The sequence below is a fragment of the Triplophysa dalaica genome, chromosome 1 (genome assembly GCF_015846415.1).
Source record: "Triplophysa dalaica isolate WHDGS20190420 chromosome 1, ASM1584641v1, whole genome shotgun sequence".
NCBI classification, from domain to species: domain Eukaryota; kingdom Metazoa; phylum Chordata; class Actinopteri; order Cypriniformes; family Nemacheilidae; genus Triplophysa; species Triplophysa dalaica.
The window spans coordinates 15,407,684-15,430,156 of NC_079542.1; the positions used below are offsets into that span (position 1 = coordinate 15,407,684).

Sequence of the window (22,473 nt, forward strand, 5' to 3'; positions counted from 1 at the left end):
ACAAAACAAAGACATTTATTTAAACATTTTGCCTACTATGGTAGTAAATGGTGACTGAGAACTGTTTGGTTACGAGCATTTTTGCAAATATCTTTCTCCGTGTTCATCAGAACAAAGATATTCATACAAATTTGGAACAACTGTAAATAATGAAAAGACATAATTATCATTTTGGGGTGAACTGTTACTTCAGGTACCCATGCTAAGTAGAAGATACAGAGGACCTTCACTCAAACAAAAGACACCATTAAATGACGTCAGGTCTAACAGGTAAAGACTCACATTGCTGAAGTTCTCCTTCACCAGATATGGTAAATTCAGCTCAGGCCTGCTAACACAGTGTATCACTGCAAAAGCTTTCTGTCATAAAAGCTCTCAGATGTCCATTTCCAAGCCCCTGAGCAGTGAATGAGTGCTCAATCTCATCCTTTCATCATGCTCTCTTACATCTGTCCGTATGACAGACAGCAACATGGTACCACAAAAGATGAGTGCACGTTTGGCTGAATGTCAGCTTTGACTTGACCAGCTCTGGAACTGATTGTGACACGCTTCTGCTGACGAGAAATTTCAATAGCTAAGAACGATATAGAAAAATAAAAAGCCAGAAAAAGCTGGCGGTGTAGTTTTGATGATGTTTTTAAGTCATCAATCTTCAATTTAGCCAGAATCCAATCATGGCAACAACAAGGTACACAGCGAATCAAGAGTGATAAAGTGGAAAGAGCCAGTGATTCAATTGTCATTTTGGAATTCAAGACACTTTCATCTAACGTAAGCTGCCCTGTGCCACCATTAACTACCATAGGAGGAAAAATGACAATGGTGGTCAAAAGTGCCCCAGAACAGTTTGCTTCCCTACTAAATCTTTCTAATAAATAAATTATGTACAAATAAATGTATACAGATTTGTATCAACTCAGTAAATAATGAAATCATTTTTATTTTTGGGTAAACGGAGAAATATGGGAAAAAAAGCAATAGGATACCTCTGTGTGCAAGCTTCTGGAGAACATTCCTCAAGCGCTGTAGAGATGCTGGAGATACGTCATCTGTGTAAGGAAGTGTCCCCGAATATCTCTGACATCTCCCAAACACTCCATCTGCAAAATAAACAATAAGCAATATGACAGCCATTGATTACAAATAAAAATACTGTTTGACTATAAATAAAGGTATAAATTACTATTAAATTTAGAGTACTAAGCTTCTAGATCATGACAGTTACCATATAACAGCATTCAAGAAAACACAATTGTGGCCATCGGTTTGTTCTGTTAGACTGAAGTTTGTGTTTGGGATCATAATAGCCATGGGGTTTAGGGTGTTTTCTTTTTTGCCCATTCTTTCATTTTGACACTTTCAAGATAAGCACACAGACCATCAGGAAATGTGCCTCAACACAGACACACACACATATTATCTGGCCCCTTGTTTATCTCCCCATCACCAGCGACCCAGTGCCACTCAATAGTCCGTTGCTAGGCAACCCAAACCATGGCTCAGATTGGCTTCATAATTCAATGGCTATCTAGGTGAACAGGGAAGATGCAGGGTACAGCAGCTGCCCTCACGAGGAATACTAATGACTGCAAGTGTTTCTTCACTGTGTAAGAGGAGTTTTCATCTATCATCTCTAAGTGCTCATCAGTATCATGACGGGACCTTCGGACTAATAATCTGTCTAATATAATTGTGAAAGTCAATGTAAATTACATACTGACTTCGCTTAATCTAATATGTGAGTACGAATGCATTCAAACACAATAGGGAAGAGAGAGAAGGAGAGGGAGACAAAGAAAAATGCAATCGGTGTACCGAGACGACCCATTCAAGAGAGTAAGAATTTAAAATGAGATCTAAATGAAACAACAACAGATAAAGGTTCAGTGCCAACCTCATAGCCGACTTCAAATTTTAATATATAATTAATATCCTTGCTCATTTCCACTTTAAACCCACCATGTCAAAACTTTTAACATATGTACCAGACACATGACATAACCACCAGCGAGAGGACCATTTGCACTGCCTCCGTGTCGGTTTCCATAGCAACCCCCCTCGCTGTCGGCTGCCTTTTTTCCAGCCGTCTCCGGGAATAATCACACTCTAATTACAGTCTTCGCGCTCAAATATAGACTCCGCTGCACTTTTCTCCATCCCACGATTCCTCGAGCTCTACACTGTACAACCATAAAATACAGCCTTAGGGAAATAGATAGTGGTAATATAAAATCTATCATGCCGTTTGAATGATCAAACATGACACATTGGCTTCCCACTTGGTGGTAAATGATATGCCTCTAGAACTGTGGGCTTTGTCGCTCATTTGCTAACGCGCTTAAGGCCACGAAAAAAGCTTAATAACAGTCATACGACCCCTTTCAGGTCTGCTGCCAAGAAAAGCCCAGTTGAGCTATAATCAGTATTGCGGGTGTCCTCTGATAGATGAGAGCTAAGGTGAAAATGGGGAATATAGATCCAAATTTCACAGCTTTTGATTCTTTTAGACAAGGTCTGGATCTTTCAAAGTGAACGTGAATTTCTTCTTCATTAACTGAGAGAACATGGGGTTTCACGCATCTGTGGATAAAAGCTGACAGAATGGTTCGAAGCATTTGATAACTGAGATCTACTATTCGTTGATCGATAACCCTAAAATTTATTTCAACATTTAGAAGACTGGCTGATACTAGCTGTATAAGAAGGACAGGATCAGTTTCAAATATTCACCCTGTAATTACAGCTAGATGTTAAATGAACTAAAAGTAAAAATCTAATGCTTCTGTGGTTGTATAACAAAATAGCACATTTTAGCCTTATGTTTTTTGGTAAACATTGTGTCATCATTACAAGTTAAAGTGCATCCAGTGATGAAAATACTATAACTGCAGTTCTTGATATCTGCCAGAAGGGGGAGACTCGACAAGAAAAAGGTTGACTGCCAACTTGGGTACACTCCCACATTAAAGAACAGCTCTTGTTTTGTGAACTCTGGTTGTGTAGATACTTGCTCACCGAAAAGATTAATAAGGACTTAATGCATGAGAAGAAAGAGAGCAGGACGAAACATAAAGATAATTTGATTAAACTACTGCTGTGAAATAAAAGCTTCTCGGATTCTCAAAACTAAATTGTCAGAAAAATGCAAAGCACAACAACTTTAATTCAGTAATTTTGTGCATAAAAGAGATAGAGTCAGAGACCAGGTAGAAACCAGTCAGTGCAAAGGCAGATGAGGGAAAATGAGAGGGAGACTAAACAACTTTATCTGAGATTTTCTCCTTTTTGATGGACATACTTGACATTTAAAGTCTTTTGTGGACCGCAGAGTACCTGAAACATTTTTAAGACATTATTTTAACACAATGTGTATTTAACACTTTTTTTGTGTGTATTTGTTGTACAGTCATATCGGCTACTTAAATGGACTTTTCTAAGAAATCATTAATGTGGTAAATATAAAACAATTTGAATGTCTCCTATCAACTTATGATTCTTAAAGGGATAAGGAACATTCTGACATCCTCTTATCATTTCAAACATGTTTGACTTTCTTTCTTCTGCAGAACACAACGTGAGATCATTTGAACCACAGTCCCATTCACTTACATTTACATTTAGCAGACGCTTTTATCCAAAGCGACTTACAAAGAGTTTAGGAGCAATAAGCGATAGTTCATACAGGAGCCATAATACATTAGGTGCCAATACAAAGTAACTGGTTTCAACAAAAGCTAGACCACTACCTGTTGAGAGAAAGGGTTAGTGTATTTCTTCTATTCACTTCTATTGTATGAACACAAAACCAATGCAAGTTAATGGGTACTACCGTTGTTTGGTGACAAACATTCTTTAAAATATCTCCTTTTGTGTTCTGCGGAAGAAAGAAAGTCATACATGTTTGAAATGACAAGAGGGTTGCTAAATGATGAAAGAATTTTCATTTTGGGGCAAACTATCACTTTAATATATCAAATTAAAAGACCCACATTCAGCTGAGCTGCCAATAACGCTGTCAAGGATTCAAAATGAATAGTTGTAATATAGCCAAAAACACAAAATAACAATAACTCGTCTCTCGCCTCTCTTCTTGGTGGCTGTTTAAGTGAGAGAGTAGGTCGTGAGGATGCTGGAAGCTGAACTCTAGGGAAATGAGACGCTGAAGAACTTCCTCCACTGATGATGCTGAGGCAATTATGTTAATCAATGAAACAAGCGCAACACCGTGTTGCAACCAAATCAATACTGATTGAGATTTTTTTTTTTTCTGGTCTAGTGGTTCATTAAGGTCTTGTGAGTCATGAGATGGGGAGATAATTACAGAACAGGAGACTGTTGCGACGTTTTAAACGAAAGGCACAATGAATAACAGAGCTGGAGGACTATTGAGATTCCCAGCCAGCTGTTCCATGACATAAAAACCATTACTACAATGTGTCTTAAACCACACAGACCGCCGCAGAGAAGCGATTCCAAAGTGCAGAGTGAACCACAGAGTGATGCTAATGAAGATAAAGAACAGTCAGTGCCTCAGAAAAAGAGTCAATTTTGGCAGCATTAAGAACCACACATTTGTAGATCATCTGGATATGTTGAGGGTTTTGCTTCTTGTGAAATTTGTTCATCTGCAGATCTTACAAAGAGGTACGGCCAGGTAAAGGTTGAACACATTACCTCATAAGTATTGCCGCATTTGGATGATTTATATCCACATGTGACAACAAATCAATACTTGGCTTATGTTTAACAGACATGCTCCAGCATTACACTATTGTTTCTAAAAGGTAAGAGGTATCAATTTATAGTAGCCACAACTGAGAGCAAATGGTTGCGAGCTTACGGATCACATATTTCTTTGTTACACAAAACTACTGGAATACAATTACTAAAATGTTATTGAAAAGATTAAATGCAGACATTGTTGCCTTGAGCTGACAAGAACTACATCTTTGTTCTGCAGCATAATGTTACAAAAGTTTACAAAATATTTAGGTCTAACAGCCTAGAATAGTACTTATGCCTTCTTTTTTTTTCCTACAGTTAACTGAAAGCATTGCCATTTTAAAACCGATACTATGAGGTGTTACAAAAGATTTTTCACACAGCAGTGTTTCTTATGAATGATGTCATTAGTCTTAGAACTTTTAGAAAGAAAGCATTGATCTGCTTTCCTGTAGCTCAGTGGTTAGAGCATTACATTAACAACCGAAGGCCATGGGCTCGATCACAAGGGATTGCACATCCTTAGAAACAAATGTATAGGATAAAGCAATGTATGTCGCTTTGGATAAAAGCATCTGCCAAATGCATAAATCTAAATGTAATGTAAATTGACCCAATCGGCCAAAATAACCCTCACTGAAACAACAAGACACATTCTCAACTCAATTATTTTAAAAGTTTGCATATTATGTTATATGGCATTTAACATGATGAAACTGTTTGAGTTTAAGTGAATTCCACGATGATATAAAGCTAATCCCAGGAGAGAGGACAGATGATATCTTTGAGAGTATACACTTTCTTGTCATTTTTCTTTCTAAAACACTATTTGTCAGTACCCATTCTGGAAGAGCACATTTTAGTTTTTAAGTTTACGTCTAAAATGCTGCAAGAATGTTCATGTCCATCAAATTCTCAGAGATACAAATGTGTCACAGAGGATGAAAAATGTCAGAGATTCTCTATAGGTTTATAAATGTTTATAAAAAATCCTATTTGGCACATTTAGGCAATTGGGAAGCTATACATGTTATAAATGTTATCTACATCAGCTGAGCTACAGAAACATGTACGGCTAAACAGCAAGTAGACATTAGTCTAAGTAGTTTAACAGCTTTGAAAAATACGAGTTATTACAGAAATAATTTATTAAAGTATTGTTTGTGTCGTCTTTGTCGTCACCACTTTTCAAAACAAAGTTGCTTACGTTTTTTTACTGTGTAAAAAAAGCTCTTACATTGATTTTGCTGATGATGCTCCGGCCAAGCCGTCTAATTTACGTCATTTCAGATGGATAGCCATTTCAGGGCGGAAGTGCATTTTCAGATTTCAATTGAAGATTTTGAGGGTACATGAATTTTAAAAAGAATTGTCCCACATTGATAAGCTCTTTACTATAAACACTGCCATATTTCATGAAAAAATAAGAATTGTCATTTTTTATTTCACTGGGACATTAAAGATAAAGTTCAGAACATATAAAATGTCGAGCAACTTGGCACTAGTCTATCAGTTCGGTTGAGAGCACACAGAAGATATTTTTCTTACAAAAGCTGCCATCCAAACATAAAGGTCAGCTTGTCTAAGCAGATAATGACTTGAATGTATGGACTGCTCTGTGTGGGGTTGTAGAACTTGTCTGCTACTGTAGACATATATATTTAACTCGTTTTTGATTGATCAATCCTCTCTGGTAGAAACTGTTTAATTGGACGAGGCACTAACTGGCAGCAGATCTCTCGAGGTTTACAGTTTCTGAAAACCCTGGACACCCACGGTCAAACCATTAGTCACTTACCCTAAACAAAGACATTGTCTTTTTAATAGCATGAGTGAATAATGGTCTCTCCTATGTCGTGTTCATAAACGGACAATCCTGCGTTGTTTTATAGAACTTGTCAACTTCCTCCTTTGAGAAACTACTATGTTATTATCTGTGAGTTTCTCAGAACAATAAAACAATAGGAAATGCAATACCGACATAATGAAATTGGCACGTAATGCGTGGTGAAATAAAGGCAATGAAAATTGCCAGCATGTTCTCAAACACTGATGGAAATATAAATGATGTCATTATACATTTTATGTGTATGATTTTAATTTTGACTTGTGTTCTAATACAATGCTTGAAGTGTTAAAATATTATTCATCTCATTCCCTGTATCAATCAGAATGAAAATGTCACGGTTGGTGGGGGAAGAACCCTAGCACAGGCAGCAGTGAAGGGGTTTAGAAAATCAAGACTTTGATAATAATAAATAAAAGACCTACAATGGGGATAATAACAACAAAACACAAACTAGGAACGCGGTAACAAAAATAAGAAATCAAAACAAAACACTTCCCACGAGGGGGCAAAAAATAACGAAATACAACGACACAACATCTAACAAACACGGGAAGGTATGCAAGCCAAGCTGAGGTAAGGTAAGGGTAGGGTAGGGTAGGCTAGGCAAGACAAGGTAAATGTATAGCAAGGCAAACTAACAATATGCTATGCAAACATGCAAACACTCAAAAAAAACGAGCACAGGACAATAGACACGAGTGCATTTTAAAGGGGAACTAAAAAGGGAAGATAACAATGGGCAGGTGTGGGTCATGAGACCCAGGTGGAAAGCTAAACGAGGAACAAGAGGGGCGGGGCGAAAGACGAAACTGGAGAGAAAGCACATTATGTCGTGACCGACAATGATGTGTTTCTCTCCACACAAAATACATGATCCTGTCGTGATCCTGCCCCAAGACTGGAAAAACCTGACAAGAAGTGGCAGAAGCATGACAAAAAGAGGATCACAGAAGATCAATAGCTGGGAGATGAATAATAACACACGAATCATAACTGAAATGAATATTAAAAGACATAATTAGCCTTGTATTCCCGACTGGTCTCTTTTCTAGAACCATAAATAGCTGTTGTGGTAGAAGGGAGACAAATGATAAGTCTCTTGAGCTATGAAGCAACCCTTAAGCAATAATCTTGTCCTCTGGAAGCTGAAGCCTAATTAGAAAGAACAATAAAGTCTGGTTTTAGAAATATCAACTGTCTAAAAAACCCATCTGTTGAAATCTCTTCTCATTATCAGTTTGCAGCCACTAATGTTATTCATTTGATCCCAGGTGAGCCGAGGTAAGCTCATGTCAGAAGTCATAGAGATGCATATCATGGCAGTAAGATTGAGCACTTCAATCAAAATATTTATATTCTATCTGTTAAAAACAGCGGTGAAGCAGCCCATCCATCAAACATAAAAAAGGCAGTCACATCAAATCAGTCTCAAGAGAAAAGACGAGCAACAACATAAAGATGAAGAGATAAACAGAGGAGGAGAAAAGTCCCCTGACAGTCATGTTATATTTCCTTCAGTAGTACTTAGGTTGTCACTCCTGACTGCATTTGTTTAATTGAAGAGAATTAGTTATCGCATATGAGCTCCAAATGTAATCCAGCTCAAGAAAGGTTTTAGACCACATGGGAAAATCCTCACACATGCTTGACTCTGAATACAGCCTTTAAATAATGAAGGATTTTCAACACAAATCAGAAACTGAAAAAAGAGGAGAGGAATCACTTCTATTAGGAACCCACAAAGATGAAGGCAGAAGCTGAAGATTGACCGAATCCAATCAAAAAAATCTCTCTGACACCTAAACCGTGATTGGTTGCTGTCACCTATCACATACAGCTAGACCCTGACAGGTGTAAACTTCTTTAACAAGTCCTCCTCCTCTTTCAATACCTATTTGTCTTAAACGCCACATAGATATTGACTTGCAGTCCGAATAAAAACTCTTACACAAGCCACCTGCCCATCTCCGCAGTTACTGCCTGGCACTGTTCCATTACACAAGTCAACCAGCCTGTCCTATAACACTGCCTCAACTTGTTGTGTTACAAGAATATGCCATTTGACCTCTTTAGTGCATCCAAAATGCGGCTTCCACGCTGTGTTCATTACCCAGAAATAAGGTTATGCCTCAGGACTCTCTGTTGGTTTCCGGTGGCTGCCAAAATTGGGTTCAAGACACTGTTTCTGGCCTGTGGTGAAACATCTGACCCGCTGGTTTATCTACAAAATGTGAAGATTCCACACACAAATGTGTCAAATGAAAAGCTCCTGCCAGGCCGCTGGAATCAGTCTAGATAGATACAGCTTTACGATTGTTTCCAAAAACATACGGCGAGTGTGGGGTAGTCTGAACTTAAGTACATACGAACCCAAAAGCACATTTAACAATGTAAAGAAGTCAGAATGCATGACACATCATTGCAGGGCCGCTTTAAAAAAAACTTTAATAAGGAAAACATGTAATTTTAAACATTTTCTTTAGTAGCTTTAATTTGTAAGTTGTAATTATTTAATTGTAAGTTTATAAGTTCTTTACTTTGATAACAGTAAATGTTTGCACAAATGTTAGTATCATTCATACCAAAAAATAAACCTAAAAATAACCAGCTACACATTTTTCTGTTGGGAAAGCACATCATATGTCTTAGCATGTTGCAGAAGTATTTGCTTTTTAATAGGTGCTAGTGCAAGATGTGCAAAATTGAACTACTTACCATTAATGCAGACTTCATATGCCTCGCATACCTCATCCTCAAACATGCAACCTGCAAAAAACATAGGAAAGATGAAAATATTTTTAGAAGGGAAAGACAGAAATGAAATGGGTGAAGGAATTCGTTAAAGCAGCTTGCACAGCTCATAACATTTCTCCTTATGACTTTCTGTTGATCAATATTTTAAAAGCAACCCTAGGATGTACAGAATCAGCCATGTAAAACAGATCTTGAATTATCGGGCCTTGGAGATTAGTGTAGCAAATAAGGTTCGAAATATCCTTCTCTTCGATAAATGTTTTTTTGCCTGCAGACTAAGTTTAAAAGCAAGACCAGCTTTAGCTGTACAGGGTGGCTAGCTCTATTAATGGATGCAATCTTATATAAGATAATATTTTTATTTTAACTTTAAAAAAATCACTGAAACTATATTAAGTCATAAAGTGCATGTTAAACTTTTCTAGTGTTTGTTCTTCTTTTAAAGGTTTGGTATTTAAACTATGTCTTCAGATGTGTATGAAGACCTTACATTATGACGCGTAATGTTTTTATTACCTTAGAAAGGCCATTTTCTATCTACATACAATGCGGATCCCCTTGCATGGAATTGACCATGTTGTTTCTACAGTAGCCCTAAACGGACAAACTGCTCTACAGAGTTCATTTCGCACAAAAAATATCTCCTTTGACAAAGAAACAAAAACATAATGACAACTAAGCTCTGTGTCCCTATTGCTTAGAAAAGTTTAGTTTGAGCCGTTAGTTGCAATTTATCACCTCACCACTAGATGCCGCAAAATTTAATACACTGGACGTTTAACAATAAAAACCAAGCCTCTTCACAACTGACCCATAAAATGTTGTACATCAAATGTAACATAATCCACATACTAATTTTAAAAGCACCCAACCCCCTGTTAAAATATAAAATTAAACACTTGATCCTCAATTAATGGATAAAGAATTGTCTTTTTTGTTGTTTATTGTCTTCAGTTGTTTATTATGCAATGCATACTTTGACGGCCTCCAACAACACTATGCTACAGTGTAAATGACAAAGACAAGAGTGATACTACAACTCCTAATCCAATCTACAGAATGCATGTGATTCATAGATGAAATTCAGTCTGAGGAAATATGATCTCTTCATTTCATCCATTGACCTCAATATAGAGTCATTCATCCCTGAGCACAGACACCTCTCCCTGCTGACCACAGTGTGGTGTGAGGGAGGCATAAAATAATAAGATTGTGAAAAACATTTATGTAATTGTTGGATACATCATGTTTTTACAGATATGGCAGGATTAGAGACGAACGCACAGACAGAACAGACCAGAACACAAAAATTCACAAATCAGTTTGCCGTCTCCATGGAGATGGGACTGAAAGGGAGCTCTTAGGTGACAAGAGGAACGATTATAGAGCTTTGTACACGTGCCAGTGTGTGTGTGTGTGTGTCTGTACATAGCCGAGGGACCCTTTAGCAGCTGTCTTTTGATAAAGCACAAGGGAAAGACAAATGTCTCTGAGAGAGAGAGACATAGAGAGAGAGAGAGAGAGAGAGAGAGAGAACCAGAGCTCTCTGCCGTTCTCTTTTCGCTACTCACTTTTTCATTACCACGCATATTTATTAATTTGTTCGCTTCAGAGATATGTCTCATTTTTTTCTCCTTACCCAAGCCTCTGAGATCACTTTATATCTGGGCTTTATATCTTTCTTTATTATCTGTCTCACTCTATTGCTTTCCGTATGCCTTCCAAGAAGCAAAAGTCTTATATGTCCTGTTGTCATTACAGCAATAATTCATAACTGATAAAGAACAGTTGCAGACTGTCAAAAATGTTCAAATTCTATGAGAAGACAATTAAGTAAAAATTTCAGTTCATAATGAAAATATTTAATAAGTTCAGGGATGGCCATAAAGTTGACAACAGAAATCAGGCATATGATCTGATTGGTCCATGAGTGTAGTGGGTCAGGTTTGGATTTTGTCTCTATTAAGCATGAGGACAATCTACAAACTCTCCACCACAGCGTTTAAAGCTCTGTAATTACTCCTGAGCACTCAAGTCTTGTCAAACCACTCGGCATCTTTTTTTATAACTTGTCAGAATTCTCATCAGCATTCCATATTAATTATGCCTGTTCCTCAATCTGACGGCCGGCTAAAAAAGCGTTCTGGCTGCCACTAGCTCCTAAATCAGTTTGACAAAACCATTTGTTATCTCTGAAGAGTGTCTCTACACGCTGGCCGGTCTGTGCTTTTTGGCTTCAGAGGTTGATTAAAAAGGAAACATAATTATAAAGTAATGGCTGATGACTATGTTTTTCTCCCATAGGAAAGACAAGAGAAACACTCCCAAGGCATTATGCACTATACAGAAACACTTCAGCAAGAGATTAAAATGCTCAAATCTTAAAATACTTTTAAGTTTATTAGTCAAACAATATGCAGCTGCAATTTGAAATTGAAGAGGATGCAAAAAAAAACCATTTAAGACTGTATAAATGACAGACCCCGAGATGAAAACAGCCCAATGTCACATAAAAAGATCTAAGAAAGTCTTAAATAACAGATCCTCCATTTTCATTTATTTAAAAATGATCTTCTGTCTTACATCTTTGCCAAGCAAGCAAAGCCACCAACACTCAAATTCTCTTCCAACAAAAAAACACAGAAATCATACCAGGTGTCAATGCCTTGACTGAAGCTTACAGGTTGTCTTCTTTATTACAAATGTATTTTAACCCACCACCATTCATGTATATTATTTCCCAAGACATTCAGTCTGTGAGGATGCACGACAACAGTGCATGTGAAACCCTGATCCACAGTGATTAAACCAATGCACACTGAATGATGATGCCCTGAAATAGTGTTTTACTCGGCTAAGGAGACTTATACCCACCTAGATTCCTGTCTTTTACGGTAGTAGATTCCTGTCTTTATGTGGTAAATAATATTTTTCATTTTATAACCCTGGTGCTAACTCTACTGGTTTAACTACATGTGGTGTGAAAATGGCTTGTGGTGAGGGTAAAAATAGCCAGTGCCAAGTGACCTGAATACTGAATTATTAATTCATTTTGACCATAGAGGGTGGGAGACTGTATTTACTCATGATTAGATTTGATTAATACCTGCTGCGTATGCTATTTAAAATCGGATGTGAATCAAACTGCTACAAAAGTACAGATTTGGTTAAACTGCAACATTTTTACATCTCTTAATGTTGGCATAAACTATTTTTATATATGTGATATTCGGCAACACAGAGCTCTAAAATCATTGATTTTTACTGATAAGATATTTAACACATACCACTGGAAATACGAACACAGCTGTATTTGTGATGTGTAATTCATCAGATGTCCAGGAAAATGCGATATTCTGCGTACAATTTAGTCGAAAGAGGAAGGAATTCATTTGCAAACTCTATTTTCATTGTGTGCCCACTCACGCTCATGAGTTCAAATGTCTTCCATATTTTTATATCCTATATTCTATTGTATTTTACACACTATCTTCCGGAATTAACATCAGCTAAAATGCATGTGGACCCAAGTACAGATTTTAACATTTACACGAATGGCGCCTCATCAAAAAAAACTTAGCAATAGCACTTCCTACAGGTAGCTTCGAGTTGGGTAATGCGGGAAATGTACAGTGAAGCGATATATACTACGGTGGCCGCTAGGTGTCACTGCGCTGCAACAGAAGAAAACACATGCAAACACATGCAAACACAAAAAAACACAAGCAAATTCAGAACACATCTTCATTAGTTTGGCGACACTTGCCCTGCAAATACTCAAAACACAAAAAAACACAGAAACGCGCTGCAAAAACTCTTAACACAAACAAACACAGAAACGCGCTGCAAGCTGCACAGACGACAACGGAAGTGTTTCCGGGGGACCGCAAAAACTAATGCACCTGATTGGGACGCGCTTCATTTTGACTGTTCAAATTCGTTAGTGGAGTTGTCAGCCACATTGAAGGTAATTGCTTTATAATTTTATTTTAACTTTCTTAACGTACGTCCGTAGGATATTATTAGCCTGTCGATTTGAACAGTTTAACAAAAACTATGAGACGTAGTAGCTGCTCGACTTTCTTAAACAAGTGTCACTATAAAAAAGTTTAAAGGTTAAAAAAAATGATTAAAAACTTGTCAACTTATTTTAGTCGACATAGTCAATGTGGCAAAGTATGAGACACATAGTAATTTACCGCCTCTTTGCTTAGGCTCACAAAACACATGTTACAATATACATGTTCTTTGTGAGATGTTTTATCAAAAACATCGGGCAATTATGACTAATGCGCAAACTGGACATCTCAAAGACATTTAAATATATTATTTGATCTTAAACACCGTCACAGAGAAGCAGTTAAATGACGCACGTCATGCAAGTAATGCTTGTCAACCTGATTGACCTAATGTAATATGCAAATAACATGCAATGTAATGGCCTGTAATGTAAATATTTACTGACGTTACAGTCTGAACAGCTATGTGACTATGAAAGCTCAGCATTAAGAATTTCACACGTATAAACCCATTTTGGCACTAAAGTTCTCTTTTAATGTGAAAAATGCATTAAATTCTGTGGAAGAATCTAGATTTGTGTTAAAGAAAAAACATTGCTAAATTAAATGCTTGTGATGTTAGTAATTTTGTCATATGAACACATTTGAGATGCTACTCATCTAAAGTTCAGAAATGATTCAAAAACTCTCTCATAAACATAATTTTGCAGTAAATGTTGTATAACAAGACGACTGTGAACGTATTTATGGCTATTTTTTTCTTATGTCGTTGAGGAAAGTCTTGATTTTTCCATCAGCATGCACACCCAGACCTCTCATCTTTCAGGGTCACTTCATCTTGTGGATGCATTTCAAATACAGCCAATGAATATATCTGACCTGCTCTGGCACCCCATCTATCCTATTTCCCAAGCCGCAGACAGGAGCGCTGTCCTAAATATCAGGCATGATGTTTAGTCCCATGAATGCAGAGATCACAGATATTCTCATCTTCAATTTTCCTTCACTGCCCTGTTTTCTGGATTTGTCTTTTTGTATTCATCAGGGATGAAATGGATGGAAAACCTACAGCCTTTCAGCACTATTTTTTTCATCTTTTTCAGCACTCCGGATCATAATTAAATTCCTTGAAGTCAAGTTTCTGAAATAACTGCACTGAAAAGGAAATTATTCTTTATATTGGAAATAATTTTACACTGTTATAATGTTTTCTCCGCTGCTTTTTTATGGCACCAACGAGTGTGATTTTTATTTTGTTTATTTCATTGAAATATTCTTGGGCATTGTTTATCTTAATTGATTCTTAATTGAAAAGGGATTGATAGTCTCTCTGAAGCTTTTTTAAACGTTGGCAGAGAAAGATATGAGGAAAAGCTTTTTAGAAAAGACAATCTGAGTTAAGACTGGCTGTATGAAGATCTTCATCTCAATTTAGGTGAATAACACAATTATTACAAAAAAAATAATTAAAATACATTCTTCTCTTCCCATTTCCTGTACCATTAATGACATATGACAATGACACGGCTATCCTCCTCTTTCAGCCCTATTGGCTTGTATTCAGATTCACACTATCCCTTGGTGCACCTTGTGGGCTTTTGGCAGGTAAAGCAAAAAAGGCATGTAAAAAACATAATGTTGGAGAATAAGGGTGGAATGAAAAAGAAGCAGTTTTATGTGCAGCGGCATACTCTGCCACACAGACAGGGTACATGACCTGAGTTTAAATTAATGGTGCATCTTGAATCTAAGAGTTTTGTGCTCATTAAAAAGCTACCTTAGTCGAGGTGAAGGCAAAAACACTTTTAATAAAGCAGCATTTTTGTTTTCCCAGAAGGAGCACACATACAAAACATTTAAATGGTTCAGCTGAAAGTCACAACACGAGGTTGTATGTGTCTATTCTGAATATATGGGATAACAGGCTATATGAAATGAACATGCACTTCATTTTTTGGCTTTGTTTATCAAATATAACAGACTAGATCTTGTAAAATCACACATAAATGAACATAAGCAGATCTAAAAAAAAAGGTTATACAAGGCACAGACATGATTAGTTTATTTGTTGTAAGAAATGTATTAGCCCCAAAACATCAGATCCTGACTTTGTTTGGTCATCCTCTTTATTCATTAATGTTTAATGAAGCGTGGGGGGTTTAAATGGAACTAGAAATTGTTGCATAGTTCTGGCAACACAAAGCAACCTAATTAGAAGTGTACTTTCATATTATAGCTTGTTGTAAATAGACAATTGCACAGACAAAAAGGATAATAAAGATATGTAAAATTTTAAGATGCTGCAAAGAACCAATGAAAACATTTACAAGATTTATGAACTTAGAAAAAGAGAGGAAACATGATAGCTACTTTTCTGAAAATCTTCACATGTGAGCAGTCTTTTTACACCCACATATATTATGTTCAATGTGGCCCTCCTTTTCCGTGAATAACAGAGAGTAGAATAATCGTTTTTTTAAACCATAAGTGAAACCATTGTTATATCAGAAGTGCATAGTTTTCAATATCTATACAACAATCTTGACTTTAAATATTGTAACAGTATTGATTAGGCAGCTAAAAATACATAAAAAGCTATTTAATAACCATTTTCAAATCATTTATGGAGTTAAAGCTATATGTGACCCTGGATTACAAAACCAGTCTTGAGTAGCACGGGAACATTTTCGTAACAGACAAAAAAACATTGTGTGGGTCAAAATTATTGATTTTTCTTTTATGCCAAAGATCATCTGATAATAAGTAAAGATCATGTTCAATGAAGATATTTTCTACCTTAAATATATAAAAACTTAATTTTTGTGAGTGGATGACCTGCCTGCTGCCCCTGTTTAACAACTTCGAAGGCACTTTTCTCAATATTTAGATATTTTTGCACTCTCAGATTTGTGAGTTTTAAATGGTTGTATCTCAGCCAGATATTGTCATATTCTAACAATTCATACATCAACAGAAAGCGTATTTATTCAGCTTTATGTAAACATCTAAATTTCCAAAAAGTACTCATAAGACTGGTTTTGTTGTCCAGGGTCACATACAGTCTTAAGAACCCTTAGTGATGACTTGGATGCATATTTAACCTATCAACAGCCAATCCTAAATTTGCAATGTTGGAAAGTCCTACGCACAAGAGCATTTTGGAACATTGATTTCCATTGTACAATGCACTGTTTTACAAAATAAATATCACAATCTGGCTGTTATGCTTGTGTCCCATTACTTTATTAAATCTCTATTTGTTGGCATCTACAAAAAGCAGCACTAGTAGTTTTCTAGTCAGTCAAATTGACCCTACTAAACATCAGATTTATTTTTAACTCCACAACTGAAATGGGCAACCATTCATACAGTGCCTTTCTCATCAGGACCTGTATATGTAAAGAAAATGTCATGGATCTACCACATGTCAGGTGAAGGAAGACCATGTCACATGGGTCCAGCTAAAAGCAGGTACCCACTAGGGGGCTCCAGGCATCAACCTATCAGTATGAATTAAAGATGTAAGAGACATGGAGGGATTCTGAGAGTTGTGAAAAGACAGCATGACCTTTCCCTCTGTCCTACTGAAAGATTTAGATGTGTCCACACACACAAGGCACGGAAAAGCAAGAGATATGGGAGAGATAGAGAGAGACAGTGGGATTTTACTCTTATATTGATGTGATTAATTGTGATTTATTTTGGGAAACATGCCTGCAAACATTACCATTGATTCACTTTTATCATGATGACATTTAGTTAACGTTTAATCTTTTTTACTGAGCTGAGGATATTTTGCACTTCAATTGAGATAATCCCCAAATTGAAGCAAAAGTTCTGCATGGCTGTTCATCCTGATAGCTGAAACCACCGAAACACACACGTGACCCTCAAAACATGAGGGAACGAGGAAATAATGAGGTGACAGTCAAGAAGCAGGTGAACGTGAGAGAGAGACCTGCCATTCTAATTAACCAAACCAATTCACATGTTTGGACATGAGTGGCCAGCGATGATCATTAAGGACGCAAGAGATACCAACTCTTCAATGTGAAAAGGGCTCACTTGATGTGTATGTGAGAGATAAAAAGGATTTGAATTAGTTCAGCACGTTCTTGCCCGCTGGTTAATTTAATCAACTCTTGATGTAAAAATAAAGTGCAGTGTTCAGTGCAGCAGTGTTCTGAATGCCCATTAGCAAATAACGATGTCACTTTAAGCCACAATATTTTCGAACACTGACATCCTGCAGCCAAACACACACATAGAGTTGGGAGTCGAAAATCAATTCCAATTTGGAATCGGAATCAAAAGGCTAGGAATCGGATACTTGAGATTAACATTTTTAATCCTTTTATCAATTCCTGTGTGCATATTTTTTTAAATGAACAATATTTTAATATTAGCAATTTATTTACTAAAGTAGGCATAGTTACTGTGAAAAAGCAGAGTCGCAATTGGAATCGATCAAATTCAAACAATTCCCAACCCTACACACACACACAGGCAGGTGTTGTTAATAAGACCCATTAATCAGACTCATGGTGGAGAGAAAAATAAGCGGAAAGATGAGAAAGAATGTGAGAAAATAAGCATGCACATTTATAAAAATCATGTGCATTGTGTTTTTGAGTGAATAGATATTTTTGTCTAACAGTGAATGTGGAGAAAATGCACAACTACTCAGTCAGTGTGTAGAACAGAACATTTTCTTGGCTCATAAATAATGATTGCCTTTGACAGAATGTGTTGGGATTACAGACAGCACATCATTGGGACACTCTGAACCGATCCTTAGTTTGGAGAGATCCTGTCTAAATGGTAACTTGCAGATTTTATAGAATCAGTATGTTATGTAAAAACCTCAATTTCGAAAAATGTATCCATAAGAGTGGTTTTGTTGTCCAGGGTCACATACTGCATATCATTTCATGAAATGTAATAACATAAATAACAGTACATGCAGTTGTGTGCAAAAGAAGGCACGATTTCTATAGTCTGCAGAAACTCTGAATCCGAAACAACACCTTATCTAAATGGTGAAATTACAGCTACAACTTGCCTTTGAATGAAAGCATCATTGGTTGTATGTAGGTCAATGGGGAATACAATATCTGGATTGCCAAAATCAACTGGTAAGAACCGTTAATAACACTTTCATATCTAGGTCATCAGGGAAATAAATAGAAAATTTACATAACAACTTATTCAGATGGGTGCGCATGCATGCATGGTGGATTTCCAGGAATATGTGATGGTACTTAAGCTGGAAATACATCGTTTCATTGGTGTTTCATCTAAATTTTCTTTAGTATTACCCAGAGCCATTGGAAAGAGAGAGGTGCGCCAATTTCCACATGTCATGTGATTCATGGAGCCTTCAGATAGTTCCAGGAAGTTATGTTTTCTCTTTAAATGCTTTATTTCTTTTTATTTTTTTATTCATTATAAAGACTTCATATGGGTTCAAATTTTACCTCAGTTTGTCTGTTAAGCCGCAGCTCCATGCGTTACTAGTAACTTCTGGGAACTATTGAGAACCTCCATGAACCACCATTACTGTAAAAAAACTGTTCTATTGGAGTCAACGGAGTTGACACAACTCTCTCTCTCTTAGTGGCTCTGGTATTATCCATAGTAGGGCTGTCACAATATAAGATTTTCACTTTTCACAATTATCATGGCCAAAAGATGGTATTACAACAATGTTATCATGATATCTATTTAAAATATTTTTAATTAGTAAATAATGCTATCAGTCAAATTCATCTTCAATTTAGTTTATTTTGTGTTTTCTCCTTTTTTGGTCAACCATTCATTTACATTGTCATTTAGCAGACATTTAATCCAAATTCACATTTAAAATTAAGTGTAATAGAGATTTTGTAACAATTGTACTTAGGACAAAACTTGCTGAATTAACTTCAGAATTTTCTGTAGATGATCACAATAACAAGATATCATTAATCATGGTTTTTAATATCATGGTTATTGACAATTCAGGTATATTGTGACACCCCTAATAGAGCTTTTTAATCGACATCACGCCGCGTTGAATGTTTCGCCATCTTGGGAGGATGGCTATGCTAGGAATGCTAGTGCATTCAATGCAGTGTTTTGTTTGATTAGGAAATATAATTATGATAGGTCGGTCTTGTTGTGTTAAAAACTGCAATAGCATTACGTAGTGTCGTTCAGGATAAGCCCCTAGTTCTTTCACTTTCGATTTCACCTTATATCAAACAAAACAAGTAATGGTACATATCAAAACATTGACAGCAGTGGAGCAGTATCCTCCCAATATGGCGACGCCACTGCAACATGGAACATAGGGCGTGACGTCGCTTCATATTCTCTATACTCAGTAGCCTATGTGTTAAAAAAGGTGAAATTTAAGATTATTTTCCTTATTCCATTGGCAGATTGTGCTTGTTTAAAATCTAATTTTCTAATATTTTTTCTCACAAAATAAGACTAAATATCTTAGATCACTTTACATGGCTGTATCTTGATACTAGAAAACAATACAAACTTTCTTAGTAAGCGGTTCCTTTTTTCCAATGTATGTTTATTTTTTTCCACCTAAAGTCCCCTCAGTGATTCTGAGCCATTTCCACCACTGTGTTTTTTCGATAACCAAACACAGACTGTTGACTGGCTGTTGCAATTTCATTATAGTATGGCCTTTTCTTCCTTTCTGTGAACATCTATACAGAAACTATTACTTAAAATACTACTCTGAGCTGGCTTTATAAGACATTGTGAGATCTCTGTAGGAGACAATCTGTTAACCAGTTTTACATTTGGTCCCCACCAATCATGAATCAGTGCCGTGACCTTCTGTTTGAGAAGCCCTTAGGCTTGAGGAAATGTAATTTGGAGATGTAACTCTATCGTAACCCTTTACCATAGGCTGCTGTGCGCAGCAATCAAAGGTTGTGCTAGCAGCGAGTACACACGATATATAACAGCAGGTGACGGGTGAGGCGACAACATCTCTGTGCTTTTCATTTAAAGAATCACTCAAGTCTCAGTGCTTGCCAAGGTTCCAAAAGCTACTGATTGTTTACACAGTCAGTAAAATGGGTAATTATACCTTACAGTAGATGACACAAGGATATACAGACATATGCACACACAGACACACTTGGAGCATTTACTGAGGTTGAGTGTGGGCATGATGCCAATCTGCGTTACCTGCGTGTGCCAGAACGCCAGACACTGCAGGGAGCTAAAAGGATGCTGCGATACACTAACAGATAACAGCTTGTGTCTGTACACACAGGCAGAAGGACTCTCTCTCTCTGCATCCCTCACTCTCATCTCACACTCCCACAAAGACAGATGACAAGACCGCACACAGATCCACAAACGCATCTACCAAAACACAACAGGGATGACAGGCAACATTCAACTCAAGCAGTGCCTCACAAACAATCAGATTTCATACAGAGATGATTAGCAACGGCTCTCCGAGCTTCACCAAGCTCCCATGACGGATTCATTGAGAAACAGCCAACAAATATATATGATGTTTAATTAACAAAGTTCGGGAGGAGGCGGAGCATATAATCAGCCGGCTGGTCTATAATCAGCAATCACAGCTGTACACATTTAGCCCTAGCAAGCTCGCTAATAAATAGGGAAACCATCTTACCTGCTCGATCTCCTAAGATTAAGCATCCCTCCTCCACCCCTACTCCTCTCCAAAGCTAAATATCCCGCAGGAACCCCGGGGGGTGTGCTCTGGGCTCAGACCGGTTCCGAGCTCGGCGCACTCACCCGTACCAAGGTAGAGTGTTTCGGGCTCGGATAGATCTGGCGAGCTCGGAGCCCGCTTCCCGGACAGCACGCCAAATACGCATAACCTTCATAACCAAGCTCTATCATTATCCCTATCAACATCACTGTTATATGTGTAGGTGAACTCGTGAAATATAGAAACGTGACACATGACAAAATGGGGTTTGAGACATTACACTGATGAATGTTACGTTAAATGGATAGGTTTCTTGTGGTAAAAAAGGAATTCTTCAGATTATAAAAAGTAAGAAAGAGATGGTTATTTAAAGAACCTTTGACTAAATGGTACTTCTATGGCATTGCTGTGAGAAAAGCTTTTAAGCACCTTTATTTTTAAGAGTGCAGACGATATTTTCATGAACTGCAAACCAAACAACAATGGCTCCCATTGACTTCCATTGTATGGACACAAAACCAGAGTGACATTTCTCAAAATTACTTATTTTGTGTGTTACACTGATGAAAGAAAGTTATACTGGTTTGGAATGACATGTGGGTGAGTAAATAATGTCAGAAGGTTTTTTTTCTTCTTTAAAGTGTGAAATGGTAAACAATGGTACTTACTGGCAATACTAAGTCATTGCAAAAATAAAATCTGTATTTACTGATCTGTTTCACAGAAAACCTGTTTTAAGTGAGGACATATTACACCTGCGCTTTCACTCAGTCAAGATATTCAGATATTAAACTTTATGAGAAACAGATATTCACTGGAAACTGAGCACCATGATAGTTAAACTCATTACTTAGATTCAGAGTTTAACATTGCAATTATATACAGTAGGTCTAGGTTACCATTAAAACTATTTTATTGTAGTTATAAAATAAAACTTTGATTAAAGTTGTTTGACAATCTTATCAAATTAAAATTTTAATATAAATGTATGCAGTTTTATGAATCGTGGCTTGCAAGGATGTCACTGACATATAAACCAGATGAGCCTCACTCTGTCCACTTATAGGGATACTTCACCCAAAAATGAAAAATCTGTCATCAACTCGCATCCGAGATATTACAAACCTGTATAAATTTCTTTGTTCTGATTAACACAGAGAAATGTATTTGGAAGAATGCTTATAACCAGACAGATTTTGCCCCCCATTGACTACCATAGTTGGAACAATTACAATGGTAGTCAAAAGTCCCAAGAACTGTCTACATTTTTAAAAATGTCTTCAACAGAACATAAAAATGCTAAAGTGGGTGGGTAAACGATGATTTTCATTTTTGGGTGAAGTATCCCTTTATGATCACATCGCCTATTTCCAATCAACCTTCCTGACAGCAGCTTAAGTATATGCACAGAGAAGTTTGACCTCAAA

General features: G+C 36.9%; 1 protein-coding gene across 3 annotated transcripts in view; it reads right to left on the reverse strand.

Annotated features, from left to right (window-relative positions):
* ptprn2 (protein tyrosine phosphatase receptor type N2) overlaps positions 1–22,473 on the reverse strand; it is a 146,234-nt gene that overhangs the window by 121,597 nt on the left and 2,164 nt on the right. For 2 of the 3 annotated variants that reach the window (XM_056746981.1, XM_056746967.1), the window contains exons 2-3: positions 9,290–9,340; positions 990–1,103 (exon numbers count right to left, since the gene is read on the reverse strand). In XM_056746981.1, coding sequence (XP_056602959.1) covers positions 990–1,103; positions 9,290–9,340 — 165 coding nt within the window. Of the gene's footprint in view, positions 1–989; positions 1,104–9,289; positions 9,341–12,615; positions 12,666–22,473 lie in introns of those variants that run through there. The other variant, XM_056746975.1, reaches the window with a different exon arrangement.